The following is a 16,678-nucleotide window of genomic DNA, read 5'->3' on the forward strand; positions in this document are numbered from 1 at the left end:
TAGCTACTGGGGATCCTGGGGTCTCCAGGTAGCACCCCGGTGGGGTTTCCTAGTCTAAAGGTTGATCATTAGGTAGGTAGGCAGGCAGATAAGTAGGTATGTAGCTACTGGGGATCCTGGGGTCTCCAGGTAGCACCCCGGTGGGGTTTCCTAGTCTAAAGGTTGATCATTAGGTAGGTAGGCAGGCAGATAAGTAGGTATGTAGCTACTGGGGATCCTGGGGTCTCCAGGTAGCACCCCGGTGGGGTTTCCTAGTCTAAAGGTTGATCATTAGGTAGGTAGGCAGGTAGGTATGTAGCTACTGGGGATCCTGGGGTCTCCATGTAGCACCCCGGTGGGGTTTCCTAGTCTAAAGGTTGATCATTAGGTAGGTAGGCAGGTAGGTATGTAGCTACTGGGGATCCTGGGGTCTCCAGGTAGCACCCCGGTGGGGTTTACTGGGCTAGAAGTTGGTCATTAGGTAGGTAGGCAGGTAGGTATGTAGCTACTGGGGATCCTGGGGTCTCCAGGTAGCACCCCGGTGGGGTTTCCTAGTCTAAAGGTTGGTCACTGGTTAGGTAGGTAGGTAGCTACTGGGGATCGCAAGGTAGCACATACCTAGGGGATCTAGTTTTTAGGTTGATCACTGTTCAGTGATCGTGTCGAGACAAACTGTAACATTGTAATCACGTACAGTGTACCTGTTTGGAGACATTCTGTCCATTGTGTATTGCGTCAAGCTGATCTCATTGTTATCCTGACCAGTGACTCTGGAAAACTGGAACTGAATAAGACTCTTCCCGGGAGCATTACGGAGTGGGTAGGTAGCACTGTCTGTGCCAAGTCGGATGTCGGTGTGGGCGTGTCTGAGTCGGCGTCTGTGACAGCTTTCCAGCCGTTCTTCGTCTCCTTCACCCTCCCTTACGCCGCCGTCAGGGGAGAATACATCCCTCTCACCGTCACCGTCTTCAACTACCTCACAGAATGTATTGAGGTGGGTACAAACGTTGTTCTGTCCCAAAACATACGCATTTCTAATGGAAGCATGTGTAAAATATGCAGGTAGATACTTCTCATACACATGGGGTACTCGTTCTACTACCATCACCTAGGAAAATATTCAGTTCTGACTGGGTTTTTTATAACAGGAGAAGTAGCCTATGCAGCATGTGGTGATTATTCCCCTTGGGTCACGGTCGTTTTCATTTTCCCGTTTCACTCGTTACCAACCTTGATTTTGTAATTTAAATAAGTTTTAGATGACCCAAAATAACCTTATCATTCACTGTCTTTTACATACGTTCTCCTGGATATGCATTTACGTATTTCATTATGTTTTACGATCCTATTAAACTGAATGACTGTTAATAATATTTCTGATAAATATACTTTGATGGTGCAACGGCTGTGCAATAATGTCAGCACACAGAAACCTGTGTCGATCGTACTGTACGGGCAACAGAAATGGACAACAGTGCCGGGATCTCTAATCTTACTGGTTACTTGTCATGCCATTTCAGATTGAACTGCGGTTGAACGATTCGATAGAATTTGACCTCTTGAACCCTGAGCGAGTCACCTGGATGTGCATATGTGGAAACGAGGCAAAACGTCATGACTTTGTTATCATTCCGAAAAGTCTCGGTCACATCAACATCACGGCACAGGTGATTACGATATTTGTATTATTTACTTCTGTGGACATGGCGCTCGTTACCATACGCCTCCAAGTTCCGTTTCTGAATTAATGGAGCTCCACATGAAACTCATTTTAAAGCAACATTAGCAAATTTACCTTTCCCCATTAATTGTACAAATAAGTATATTTGAATTCAATAAATATCAAGAGACAATTTAACATATATTTATCATAACTTGGTTAACGTTCCACTATATTTAGGCCAAGTCGATTCCCGGGGATTCGCAGTGTCCGAAGGTCACGGCTACAGGGGAGGCAATCGGAGTCAAGGACGCCGTGGTCAGACAACTCCTCGTGGAAGTGAGTGGTGACCAATTGTTGCATGTATAATTCTTCAGTTAATGTGCCGGTCTAGAATCTCGGTATTAACTGTCAGCGGCGCAGTAGCGTGTAGTCATCGACCTTGCTAACGTTCTTCACCCACTGCAGACCTTGAACAAGACAATATCACATAACTACAAATACACAGATGTCTAGCCAGTGTAGGAGGAACTCAGGAAGCATCAGAAACATAGTGTGCTCAATATATTCATTTGATTATCATATAAACAAGAATGTTAGTGAATACATGTATATTGTGAGGGCACGCAAATGTGATATTATTGTCCATTACAGCCAGAAGGCGATGAGAAGGAATACACCTACAGCACTATGGCGTGTTCAGGTACGTCTGTATATGTACGGTTACGTCAATAGTACACCCACATCAACATGACGTGTTAAGGTACGGCAATAGTACACCCATAGGTACGTCAATAGTACACCCACAACAACATGACGTGTTCAGGTACGTCAATAGTACACCCATAACAACATGACGTGTTCAGGTACGTCAATAGTACACCCACAACAACATGACGTGTTCAGGTACGTCAATAGTACACCCATAACATGACGTGTTCAGGTACGTCAATAGTACACCCACAACAACATGACGTGTTCAGGTACGTCAATAGTACACCCACAACAACATGACGTGTTCAGGTACGTCAATAGTACACCCACAACAACATGACGTGTTCAGGTACGTCAATAGTACACCCATAACATGACGTGTTCAGGTACGTCAATAGTACACCCACAACAATATGACCTCTTTAGGTACGTCAACAGTACATCCACAACAACATGACCTCTTTAGGTACGTCAATAGTACACCCACAACAACATGACGTGTTCAGGTACGTCAATAGTACACCCATAACATGACGTGTTCAGGTACGTCAATAGTACACCCATAACATGACGTGTTCAGGTACGTCAATAGTACACCAACAGGTATGTCAGTAGTGCACCTTCAGTACCATGGAGTTGGCTTGTGTGTAAATTATGGACTGTAAGGGTAGTGGTGTGTGAGCATGCGTGTGTGCGTGTCTGATCGGCTTTGCCTCCTTTTTGGATGACCTTATAACGGACGGATCAGTGGTAGCACGAGATGAATGGCACATTGCGGTCTGTGACTGAGTTGTCTTCCCTTGTTTTTAGAAACAGGAACAGAATTCTTTGACTCCATCGACCTGCCCCTCCCCGCGGACGAAGCAGTAGTGCCCGACTCCGGAAGAGGGGTGATCAGCGTGATTGGTGAGGGAAGTTTACAGTTTACATCACCTAACGGTTCCAATAAAGTTAGATTCAAATTTGTCATCGGAGATTCATTTCATGTTATTCATAGTCTATTTTTTAAAATGAGTTTGCAATGTACAGTGATTGTTCCTCAGATTGTTGATGGATATGACATTTTATTACACTTGTACTATACAGACCAGATGGTATCAAGAATGTACCCTTGAGAGAAACGTGACTTTCAACCTACATATTATAGAAGTGATTCGAAACACTTGAGCCTACATGGTACTGAGTTTAGTTCACTTTGACAAGTTAAGACGATCACCAGCTACAGTTACATTTATCTCACATCCAGGTGACCTGATGGGGCCCAGTTTCAGCAACATCGGCGACCTCCTCCGGGTTCCCTACGGCTGCGGAGAACAGAACATGATCAACTTTGCCCCGAACGTGTTCATCATGAGATACCTGAAAGCCACCAATCAGCTGACAGAGGAGATATCGGCCACCATAGACAAGTACCTCGGAAGTGGTAAATACTAGATTCAGATCAGTGTAAAACATACTATAGGATGCCTGGGTAGATTGGCTTTAGTGGCGCTTCCAACAATATTGTGTTTTAATCACGGCGTGTGTTTGCCACTTTGGTGACAGGCACAAGATCAGGCACTGGTAATAATCAGGACGAAATTGGAATTACAAGCCGTAATCAGCGGATCCTGGCACAACTAAGGGCCACTATGGTCCTCATTTATAGGTATAGTCATTACAGCCAGCTGTAGTACTCGGTTACTCCAGGGCTGAATAAGAGCATCAAGACAACGTCCAAACACTGTTCCCACTGAGACAAAACCTTCTATGTTGTTCAGTGAACAGTGTGTGTGGACTTTGTAAACCAATTCACGCTTTCTATTTATACTCATTTCAACTGGAGTGCGAGCACATTCAGTTCTTTTCGGAACGTCTTATTAATGTGAAAACACCTTTTGAATTCAGCCACGTTTCCCTTTGTTTTGTGTAGGCTACCAACGGGAGCTGAACTACATGCGTGACGACGGATCCTTTAGCGCATTCGGCAACTCCGACAGTAGCGGCAGCACGTGGCTCACCGCCTTCGTCATCAAGTCCTTCACCGAGGCCCAGCCTTTCCTGGAGATCGACCAGAACGTCCTCAGAAGGGCGAGGGTGAGGAGAAGCACTGGTGTCACGCTAAGTCTGCTTTCCCTAGTGCAGCCTTACAAGTAACAGAGCTTTTTAACATCTCGACATCATTTCATAATTGACCATAATTGATACATGGAATGTCATACAAACCCATTAGTTGAACACAAAATAGTAAGTTTCCTCTAAAGGAAAAACTCATGTAATGGCACTCGTGTTGTATATGTTTGTATTTTGATAGCTGTGGCTGAAAAGGAAGCAGAAGTCCAACGGATGTTTCAATGAGGTCGGCCGCGTTATTCACTCCTCCATGCGAGGAGGTGTCGACGGCGCCAACAGTAACGTGACATTGACGGCCTTCGTGATTGGTGCTCTCATCACCGCTGGTACCCCCAAAGAGGTATGTCCTGATACTTTTTCAGTTAAAGTGCCAACATTATAATGAAATGCTCCCGTGCTAGTGATGTTGGGACGCGTTGAAAACGTGAGATGATCATTATTAGCACAATGTTTGTGCTATGATAACACATTTAGGTTTCCCTTTCGAAATATTTCTAGGATCGTGCGATTCTGAACGCCATCAACTGCATCGCTGCGCAGCCCATCACCGACGTCTACACCATGGCCGCTGCTGCCTACGCCACGTCGCTCCAGGACGCCAACAGTCGAATTCACGTCAACGTACAGAGAGGCCTTCACACGAGTGCTATCATTAATGGTACATATATTTATGTAGGAGACATCATCACCATGTTCTAATAACCCCCCAGCTTGCGTCTATATCCTGTAGTGTTATATACTATTCCAAAAAAGAAACGCATAACCCAGAAATCTGTTGCGAAAATGTTGTATATTTAACGTATATAACTTGTCCACAAATTTAGTACATGATTTTTTACATGTCTATACAAACAAGTGGATAATTTTAGTTAACGAAGACGATGAGCGCGATGGCGACGACGTAGCACGGTCTTGACGCCGGGTCTCCTGACACTCAGTCCAGTCTCTCTCAGCCTGTTCTGTAGAGTTTGACCGGATATCCTCCAAAGTCCAGGCCTCCTGGCTGCTGTGTTCTCACCTGTACGGTCTGCCTGTACGGGGACGGTCATTTGTTATACCTGTTTGGTTGTAGCGAGCTGTAATCCGTGATATCGTGCTCAGACTAACATTCAGACGCCTGGTAACAGAAGATTGCTAATCTCCAGCGTGCATGCTTTCAATGGGGATGTTCCGTGTCGCAGCGTCAAGACGTGGCGTAGTGATTTGACCTTGAAACTCTTTCAAAACAAATGCCGATTTCCGAAAGTAATCTGGATTTTTATAGCCAGACAGTGCATGCTCTTTGCTGCACAATTTCAACTGGAATGTGATTTCTGTTGCGTTGTGGCGATGCCTTATTAATCTTTGTAAAAATCTCATCAAAATCAAGTGAACATTTTCAGGTAAAGTGGATGTTTGACTTGTATAATTGTGTAAAATCATGTTATCAACACTTCTTTTTCATATTTTAACGATTGTTTGAACACAATAGGTAATTAACAGATTTTTAAAATACAAATAACTATGCGTTTCATTTTTGGATAGTATATATTTGGTTTACACGGTTTCACGCCACTTCCATTCCAGTCTAACACCACCTCTACTATAAGATACCTCTCTGTCTGAAGACCTGAGGCTGCTTACACAGCAGGTCGGGTTACGTGCACACAACCAACATGTGGGATGATTTAGGTTCTTGAGCAATTTGATGCCAGCTTTCGAGAACAATTCGATTTCATATCCTTTCCATATCGATTCCGAACACATGTAACGAGTTACATAGTACACCCAAGGGGTCAGAACTGCTATAAGAAGTAAACTATCCACCAACATATATAACTCAGCAACTGTATATATTTGAATTCGGACGTCCCCGATTATGTCCGTTTTCGAGATCGAGAAATCAGCTACACTTGTCTGTGTGGTTTCCTCACATGGATCGACAGTTTAAGGTAAATGGCTAAAGAAAGAATTGGTCTGTAGCGACGAGATAGGTATTGTATCGGTGTGCAAGAACCTTCATTTTTCTGTGTGTATTGTGAGAAATTTCAGCTTTTCCTGATCCAATGGCTAGTGTATCTCCATGTAACAGTTGTTTGACTAATGCTCTCACTGCATGCCGTGATGGTTGGTAAGACGTCTATCTCACATCCTCACACACTGTTCCACAGGTTCCTTGATGCACTGGGAGACGAGGAAGGACGCCAACCGACAGCGGAGCTACTACTACCGCGCTTCCGCGCTGAACGTGGAGACGACGGCCTACGCCCTGCTGGCCTACCTGGAGGAGGACGACCTGGAGTCCAGCCTGAAGATCGTCAAGTGGCTGCAGAAACAGAGGAACCCTCAGGGAGGATTCGCCTCCACTCAGGTCAGTTGTATATACATACATAAGTGTAAGCTCGTGTCGTAGAATTCTGTTATTTATCACGAATTAGTTACTTTTGACAAAAAGATGAACATTGAAGTGCACTTTCAAGCAGGATCTGTCGATTGAGCTCAAGTGAATAACATTGGTTGCGAATGACTTTAGCTATAACTTACTTACATAACGATACAGCGACATTCATTTACCGTGTATAATATTGTGTTTGGGGCACACATGGTCGGTGGAGCGCCGTTTGCCAAGACGTTTATAGCCCCGAGATTTCGTTCAAGAATCTGATGATGCTTTGTACACGGAATGTTCCTGTTCGTTGCACTGGTCTCATACCGGAACTCTCACTGGTAGTACGTGGTAGTACGGATTACCTATCTCAGTTTACTCATGAAGGTCGGATTCTGGTTATCTGAAAACCATAATGCTATTTTCACTATACACCGCCAAGATGTAAAATGCACGTTTTATGTTCAACACATAATTGCCGAGCATTACCTTCACAACATAGCAACAGCATTTTGTGTCACCACTGATTATGAAAGACGCAATTCTCCGGATTCTCTACAGTGTTTTCCGTATGAAACAGATCTATCAGATTTGGTTCATGTCATCTCTTAATGAAGTGTTTAAACAACTAACTGTGGTATTCTTAGCGATTCGGACCAAGACATGCTATATACTTAGATGTGGAGTCAAATAAATACGTTCTCTACTGATCCTTCGGGCCCTGTAGGTTGGCGGACATGTTTATGTCCCGAGTCTTAAGGGCGAGGTATGATTCGCGGTTTGTCAATGTATTCAGCATTAAAGGTCGTTTATATCTCGATGTTAGTATATTAGTTATTTCAAAAGAAATTATATAGAGTATTACTACGAGAGAGATATATCTCTCCTTTGTCTTGCCAGGACACCGTAGTGGCTTTGGATGCTCTTTCTAAGTTTGCCAAACTTGCATCCATTGGAGACAAACTGAAGATGTCTCTGACCATGCAAGGGAAGGATGTCTACAAGAACTTCATCGTGTCAGGGTCCAACAGCATGGTGATGCAGACAGAGCCGCTGAAGGTGCCCAATGAGATCACCCTGAATGGTGTGGGCACTGGCTGTGCTCTCTTCCAGGTAAGTGGAACTCCAATAAGGTCCATCTTTAGAACTAAAGACTTCCTAATGGGGCAACTAAGAGCTAAGAAACACATTTCTGTTCTGATTTGTCGCCGTTTAGACCTGACCATTTAGCCATTCATAACATTGGTTGGTTGGTTGGTTATTTAACGCCGCACTATGCAATATTCCAGCTATATGGCGACGGTGTCTAAATAATCGAGTTTGGACCAGACAATCCAGTGATCAACAGCATGGGTCTACGCAATTGGGATACGATTTCATGTGTCAACCAAGTCAGCGAGCCTGACCACCCGATCCCGTTAGTCGCCTCTTACGACAAGCATGGGTTGCTGAAGGCCAATTCTAACCAGGATCTTCACGGGTAATAACCTGGGAACCACCAGAGAAGATCCAATCGTGTTGAAGATTCAGGTTAAGCCACATAGCCACCATGAAACCTGACATATGGTGACGTGAGATATATTTGTCTTTGTTAGGCCACAGTTCGCTACAACACATACGACCTTGACAAGGTGGACCAACCCTTCACCCTGAACGCCACGGTGCAGCCTCCAGACCCAGTGAAACCAGACTGTGGACGCAGGACAATCAACATATGCACAGCGTTAGTAGGGCCTTGTGTCGTTTGTGGTAGGGAGGTAGAGGGTGAACAACAACTGTATTGAGTTAATAGGACCATGTGTTAGTTGTGATAGGGGGCGTTAGTTGGCAGAGGGAACAGCAACTGTATAGAGTTCTTAGGGCCATGTGTTGGTTGTGATAGGGGGCGTTAGTTGGCAGAGGGAACAGCAACTGCATAGAGTTCTTTGGGCCTTGTGTTGGTTGTGATAGGGGGTGTTAGTTGGAGGAGGGAACGACGGTTTCCACAGAAGCTACACAGCACAGCCTTGTTTAGAGCCTGTGGTAGTGGTATGTAGTGTTAGGTGGGGTAGGGAATGTGTTTTTTCACAGCTCTAGTAGGGCCTTGCGGTGTTTGAGGTAGGGACCGTGAGATAGAATGTTTGGGTCTGGAATTGGAACACTCGAGACTACCGCTTGTCGGACTTGCATGCATTTGGAAGCCACGGTGTCTGGCTGAATTTCTTCGCTCTCCTTGTGTGCTGGCGATAAGTTGTCTCCCCTTGAGATGTGGCTTAACCCAGAAGGTACTGGACTTTGTCCTTTACACATGACATAAAGGCCAAATACAACGTATGTCAGACCAGACGCTTTCTGAATTGGCACTATGTATTTGTACACACCACTGATTTGAAGACCATGTTGGTGGAAAATCTCCATCAGTACGTTTCTCTGTAATACTCCCTACCTGAGACAAATTGTGAAACGGTATTTTCTGACACCATAACATACATATCTCCTTCCCTTTCACGGCAATAATACATGGGTGACTTGTTTCACGGCTGTCCTGACAATGCCTACTTTGTGTACAGGTTTGTGAAGAATGGAAGTTCAGGGATGGCCATTGTCAACGCCAAGATGGTGACCGGCTGGCTGGTTGATGGAGATTCTCTGGAGAAGGTAGGCTGGTTGTAGTCGGCACTGTATATATTTCACTGTGCAGTTAAACATTACTGTAGTAACAACCTGCACTCCCCATCTGGATCATCTATGACCAGTTCTTGTGAGTGGAACCAATGGGTTACCTCACTGCCATTTACTGAAGAAACACAGTTCGATCTATCCCCCATGTTATAATGTAATAAAGTACACTTTTGCCCTGAACTATTATAAGTACGAGGGCACATAATTCTTCCACCAGTAATGGTAGCCGAGTGAATGCAAACCAAGAAACGGGGAGCTAGTTGTACTGTATGAACTGTACTTGACTTTGGCAACTGACATACATCATGACGTAGGTTACCAAGGGTACGTTTTCATTACGAGGTTAGAATGGCGTTTTGACGTCAATACAGTGTGACGTAATGCAAAATGTGTACTTTATCATATCATAAAGTACTGTCGGCGCCTTTAAGCTTTTGGCAAAGCTTCTAAAAATTATATTATTTGAATTATGGTGACAGTCTTTCTTTTCTTCCAGCTAAAGAAGGACAAAGCTCTCAAACTGAAACGATACGAGATTGATTCCAAGAGGCCGGACAGCGTGCATTTCTACTTTGATGAGGTCGGGCATATAAATAGATATATCAGTAACCATTACTGTAAGACAAGGAAATACTTTTATAATACAATGGATAGTGTTCTCGGCAGGATAAAGCCAACGGATATTTTCGGTATCCGTTAGGGTCATATACGGATATCGATGCAAATTAGAGAGGTCATATGCAAATTTCAGTGACTACTTTCACAGTGTAAACAAACATGGCGTCAAGGGTCGGCGGTCGTGTCCGGTTTGGCGGCCGTGGTTACGGTACTGTCAGTGCTTTGATCCCAGAAAATTCATGCCTGGTTTTGATAGATGGAGTAGATTACAAAGCGAAGATAGAAATTCATAGGCTTACGAAGATACCAACATCAGTTCCCCGACCGACTGTCAGTGTTAGCGAGAGAACGGTGCACAGTGTCACGCTAACATTAAAGCGTATTTGGTTGTTCAAAAGGTTAATTGAAGGTTTCTGAAGTTCCACGTGAGTTTGTTGTATTTTTCAAACGTAAGCTAAGATTTGTTGACAACAATACGTGCTTTAGCATAAAAGCTTACTGGGAACTAGATGAGCGCTGAGTGATCAGGAGAAAATTATGTCACCGGGCTTGTGACGTAACGTCCCAGCAGGCACATCAACGTTGTTTCAACGATGAGAATAGGTTGGTCCTCAACGCTGAAATTAGATTGAAAATAGGTTGTATATGAAAGTCTTTTAGACGTAGATGTCCGACGTGGAATCAACGTTGAAGTTTGACCTATTATCAACGTTGAAAACAGGTTGTATATGAAAGTTTTTTAGACGTAGATATCCGACTTGGAATCAACGTTGAAGTTTGACATATTATTAACGTTGAAAATGGGTTGTTCCGTGGTTGTATATGAAAGTTTTTTAGACGTAGATATCCGACGTGGAATCAACGTTGAATTTTGACATATTATTATCGTTGAAAATGGGTTGTTCCGTGGTTGTGTCTGGGAGGTATTACGCTTTCCTGAAAATAGACTCGTACTTCATCTTTAAACTACACTAAAGTAGCACCAAACACATGCATCCAGCTAAAATACCCAAAAAGCTACCTGCAATAAACAGTGTTCAAACATAAAATTGCAGTAAAAATATTTACCTGATAAAATACTAAGTTAAGATTCCACATTCAATATAATGTTCATTTAATTTATGTCAGTTGGACGTATAATTCCAGTAAGAAGAAAAGAGTATTCCAAATTAAGAAAAACTATTTACTGTTGTATTGTTATCTTGAAAAGGTGGAAATTGTCCCGAGAAGACATTTTGTCTGAATTTCAGCTATTAGACAGACCCCTGAATAAACACAATGCAATTACTTTCACCATGAAAGGGATCCAAGAGGAACAGGAACTATACCTTCAGACAGCACATAAAACCAGTCACTTTTTATGATATCTTTATGAACACAAACGCACACAGAGAAACGTGGTTTAAAGCATAATGTAAAACATCACACATGACATAGTCTGTAGGTGATCTCTGTTGTGATAATAACACAATATCATCTCATATAGCATTAAACTGACATACTGCTTCTCTTCTTTCTGCCACTCCCTGCCTGGCGGCCAGGTGGATACTTCAGAAACGTTCCTAACTCTTTCTTGAAATTTGCTTCGGATGCATTCCCATCTCATTCCCATGAGATAGGACACATTCTGAAATTTTATATTTAAATACATGAATAATTTTATATGGAAGATATATTGTCTTAAATGATTCAAGTATTTGTTTAATCAATCACTTGAAAGGTTCATTTCACTGCTGTAACTTGCCATGTGAACATATGAACAGCATCAATACAAAATGTGACGACAAATGTAAACAATTTATATTTTCAACTAAAGGAATGGAAGTTTTCTTAAACACTTTCAAAGAAAATCCTCAATTGCAAGTTGATTATTCAATTAAACTATGAATTAGGATGAATTAGACGATGCTCTACTGTCATATATTATTTGCTATGGTCATGATGAAAATGCTGCATTTGGTAATTAAATTACCAGAGATGAATGAATACAACCTTGTATTCTTAAAAGAAAACTTGCCGTTTTGCCCATCAACATTCATTCTTGACATCAAATTGTTTGACATTGTCCTGCAAAACAATGGAAGATTGTTGTTATTCTGTCAGATTTAGTTTTCTTTAGAGATTCTCGGAAACGATTATTTCAAATTAAATAGGAGTTGTACTGATGTAGCAATTTTGTATCATGTTTTGTCATTGCAGGGGTTTCCGGGCAGGGGTGGGTGATAGTCGTACTATTTATCTTTGCATCATGTAAAGCGATTTCGCTTTGTTCATCAGGGTTCGAAATTACAACAAGTAAAGACTTCTGCTGCACTTCATTTATCAATTTCATTATCACTGGCCAAATGAGTCATTGTCAGTTTCCATTGTATTACTACTGCATTGAACAAACAAGGTGTTTTAGATTGGACTTATTTTATGATAGTTTCAGGTAAATTTTGTTTCACAATCTATTTGTACTGATGTAGCAATCTCAGTATGTTTCCCTGCACACACATTTAAATGCAAAATAATGAAAAACCTACACTTTGATAATAATAAAGATACATCATATTCAAATTCTACAGCTGACCAAATACCTGAAGAGTGTGTCTCCCAGCAATAAACATCTATATATATCTCTATAAATTTATGACTTCTCTCCTCTCGCGTGCTTTCTCGCATCCAGCTCTTTACGGCGAAAAACAATATGGCGCCAAGCAAGGGAGTGCTCATTAAACTAAACATCTCCGGGAGAAATCATTGTCAAATTATTCTCTTACATGATCAACCTTTGTGGTGGATATACTGGAAACAAGTGAAATGTTAAAAACTTGTTACCTTAGTATTGCTCCTTTTATGTGATCCACAAAATCGATGCCACCCAGTCTTCGAAGATGAGATTTCTGCAAATTCCATTAAAATTATATCTTATTTCACAATTAAATGTTCCTTACTAAATTACTTCTTTTGTATGTAAGATTTTAACCTTTAAGAGACATGAATCATCACATCCCTTCCAAACAAGTGTAAGAATGAAAGTCTGTGAGTGCAGTTTTGTTAATTGTCCCATCAAAGAATCATTAGTGAAGTTACACATTTTGTAAATAAATAAAAGTTCAAATAAATTATATGCAATTTCCTCCTTAACAAAGACTTGCACAAGACATTTTGATGTGAATTTTCGTTGCATGATCTGAGAAAGATTTCCTTTCGCCATTCTCCACCCCCCCCCCCAAATAATATGCATATGTTGACAGGGTTCAGAGCGTGCTCAATGCATAATTTACTGATAGACTTATTCAAACGAACAAATGTTCATAATAATGTGATGCAATATAAAATGTTGATAAATTCTATTCGATTTTGTATAGCTGCCCTTAGGGACCGTTCAGAATGTATGGCTTGGGGGTGATGATGATTTTTCTGAAGAAGCATGTACAATGTGAAGTACCCTCCCCCTCCCCCCGTAAAGTGTATGTACGAAATAAGTGACGCCCCGCCCTGCATGTCATGTACAATATCTATGACGCCCTCTCCCCTTCCCATAATTTCTAAGCATCATATTAAACATAGTGCGTGTGTACAAAAATGCTGACACCTTTAGCTCCCCTGAACAAAATGGGTGACACCCTACCACCCACCCTCCACCCCCACCCACCCTTACAATCATCACCCCCCACCCGCAGCCATATAATTATGAATGGTCCCTTATATTGATGTACTTCATTGATTATTTGAAAATGTATATTTGCAAAATTCAAATCAGGTGATGGGTACGAAAGGAAATCTTATTCGATTATATAATAAAAAGCCAAATATAAAAAATTTATGCATGCAAATATATTGAAAAATAACAAAACAAGTTCATGGAAAACAAGGGCTTCCACTAAATTTTGAGAAACATGTATGTGACATACCGGTACCCTTGTGAGATAAAACATAAGCCCAAATTCGGAGTTTCTTTCTACATTGACCTGCTAGATTTAAACAACATTCCTACGTTTTCATTATACATGAAGGACATACTTACCAAATAAACACCAGCATGCGTGATGTTGAAAATGGAATGATATTGCGTTGAACTTCGCCTAAGTAAACTGACAACGATCAGCTGCCTTTGCGCGCGCGATAATTGTGCGCATGTCCGGATATGGCCAAACGAGGCGATCTGGCATGTGTTTGAAAGCAAATTGCCGGGAATTATACAATTTTGACAGTTTTGTGGGAAAATATCAAATGTAATGCAATTCGGATAACTGATGACTTTATACCTAAAATCATTGATGTTTTCATTTTCAATTGCTATTTACGTAATATTTCCGTCTGTTGATCGATGCACAATCAAACAATATATAAGATTATATATGTCACTAGCTCGATCTTGATCTTTTATGAAAATAATGTTCCGAAATGATAGTTGCTAAGTTGGATACCTATTACCAATATGAATTATGTATCAAATTTTCCAAGGAAACAATTAGTTGACATTTTGTTGGTTCCTTACGTTGAAACAACGTTGACAACTAAACGAATCTCGACTAACTTTCTTTGGTCGCATGATAAACGATGAATCAACGTTTATGAAAGGTTGATCAACCAAACAACCAAAATTCAACGTTGATTCAACGTTGTGTGCCCGTTGGGGTATTACTCCGCACATATTTGTGACGTCATAGACATTCCACGAAATTTAGTTTCATGATTTGTGGCATTTGAAATCGCATTTTTTTAAATTATAAAGCAAAAATGGTATGATAAATAGGTTATCACACTCGTATGTTTTGGGATGGTTAATATCCTGCATTAGGAAAAAACACTATGTATTTAGCTCGCCAAGGCTCGCTAAATACAATGCTTATTCCTAATGCAGGATATTAACCATCCCAAAACACACTCGCGTGATAACCTATATATATATCAAACCGTTGTTTTCGATCGGACCATAAAATTACATCAGTCTGAAGGATACATTGAATTTAAGGTGTTAATCCTCTTGTTCATGCACCTATTAGCATCCGATGTGCATAATGGGATGTTATAATCACTAACGCATCAACAGATTACTATAATTATAACTAAGAGCTTTAATCTCTGTTTTGCCCACATACCTGTAACTGGGGCAATGGGGTGCAATGCGGCTTGAAACAGTCGGCTTGGTGTGATGGAGTCGAGTGACATTTACCTGTTTGGTGAAACTTACCAGTACGGGTGTCGAGTACGGGTGACGAGTACGGATGTGACACTGACAAACCGAGAAACCAGTTGGTCAGAGATTCCAAGCCGCGATGATATGTTTCTGACACGACAAACGCTGCAGAGCGAGGTCTACCAGTACCCCGATACTAAAGGACGTACTAAGTCACGGTGTCCCCTACTGTTTCAGCTGAACCCCATCCAGAGGTGCCTCACTCTAGACGTGATTCAGGAGATCAAAGTGGACAACACAAAGGATGCTGTCATACAGGTGTACGACTACTATGACACAGGTAGAGGCATGTGTGCGTGTGTGCGTGCGTGCGTGTGTGTAAAAATGTGTTTAAATAATTACATAGACAGTTTTATAATGGAAATTAAGGAAAGTGTAAGACCAAGCTAAGAGTTTGAAACTTTGGTAGATTTGTAGGGACTACTATGGTGATTACGACTGATCAGCTCCCATGGTCTGGGACTACTATGGTGATTACGACTGATCAGCTGCCATGGTCTGGGACTACTGTGGTGATTACGACTGATCAGCTCCCATGGTCTGGGACTACTATGGTGATAACATCTACGGTACGCGTCGCTACAGTTGTAAATTGCGATTTTGTGAAATTGAAATTGTGAACACTTTGATGGACATGTGGACAACTGGCTCAAGTCACCAATGGGCAACTCATTACATTTTGTTGGACACAAATCTGAAATTTGCTCATCTGTGGTGTGTTACCAACATGTTAACAATATGTGTGACTTGTTAGTCAAAGTCCAAACAATATTGAAAATACTTACGTTGCTTTTGGAAAATGATCGGATTCCAAAAGCAACCCGTATGTAGTTCTTTTGTACCTCAGTGTATTTGTGTGTATGTGTATCTACATGCAGGATGTCAACATACTTAATAATATGCTAGGAAGGCCCCCTCGTGACCAATGAACAACTTATAAAATATCTATTTATACTCCAGAACTGGTGACGAAAGTCTTCTACAACATCCAGAATGACTGTACGCCCAAAACAACTATCCGACCTCCACTAGGGAAGCAAGTCAGGTCGAACGTGTCTGCTAAGCACTGCAGCACCCGACTTTAGTCGGACTGGTCTTGGTAAAGCTGCAGGCGTCGAAGGAGGCGACGGTGAAATGACTGACATCGACGAAGGCGAGGGAGGATGGAAGTGGAGTGTTGGACCAAGTTGACCCAATCTACCTCTCTCATGGACTTGTACCACTGCCCCTCAGTATCCCAGTAATGAACATGCATTCCAAGATGGCGGAAGACGTCGACCTAGATAATGGTAGACAATTATGCAACTGATCCGTGATCTCTTTTCTGAAGATAGTAGTGAGTGAGTGAGTTTAGTTTTACGCCGCTTTTAGCAATATTCCA

At 41.8% G+C, this 16,678-nt stretch overlaps 1 protein-coding gene across 1 annotated transcript in view; it reads left to right on the plus strand.

Moving 5' to 3' along the window:
• Positions 1 to 16,678, plus strand: part of LOC124268095 (alpha-2-macroglobulin-like) — a 42,281-nt gene that overhangs the window by 22,292 nt on the left and 3,311 nt on the right. The window contains 16 exon segments of the mRNA XM_046703113.1: positions 745 to 973; positions 1,500 to 1,646; positions 1,880 to 1,978; positions 2,294 to 2,342; positions 3,164 to 3,259; positions 3,600 to 3,776; positions 4,266 to 4,429; positions 4,647 to 4,805; positions 4,964 to 5,123; positions 6,616 to 6,815; positions 7,731 to 7,943; positions 8,426 to 8,553; positions 9,380 to 9,467; positions 9,988 to 10,071; positions 15,475 to 15,577; positions 16,258 to 16,586. Coding sequence (XP_046559069.1) covers positions 745 to 973; positions 1,500 to 1,646; positions 1,880 to 1,978; positions 2,294 to 2,342; positions 3,164 to 3,259; positions 3,600 to 3,776; positions 4,266 to 4,429; positions 4,647 to 4,805; positions 4,964 to 5,123; positions 6,616 to 6,815; positions 7,731 to 7,943; positions 8,426 to 8,553; positions 9,380 to 9,467; positions 9,988 to 10,071; positions 15,475 to 15,577; positions 16,258 to 16,382 — 2,221 coding nt within the window. The 3' untranslated portion in view covers positions 16,383 to 16,586.

This window comes from Haliotis rubra, unplaced genomic scaffold (genome assembly GCF_003918875.1).
Source record: "Haliotis rubra isolate DU_JTF1 unplaced genomic scaffold, ASM391887v1 Scf136, whole genome shotgun sequence".
Classification (NCBI taxonomy): domain Eukaryota; kingdom Metazoa; phylum Mollusca; class Gastropoda; order Lepetellida; family Haliotidae; genus Haliotis; species Haliotis rubra.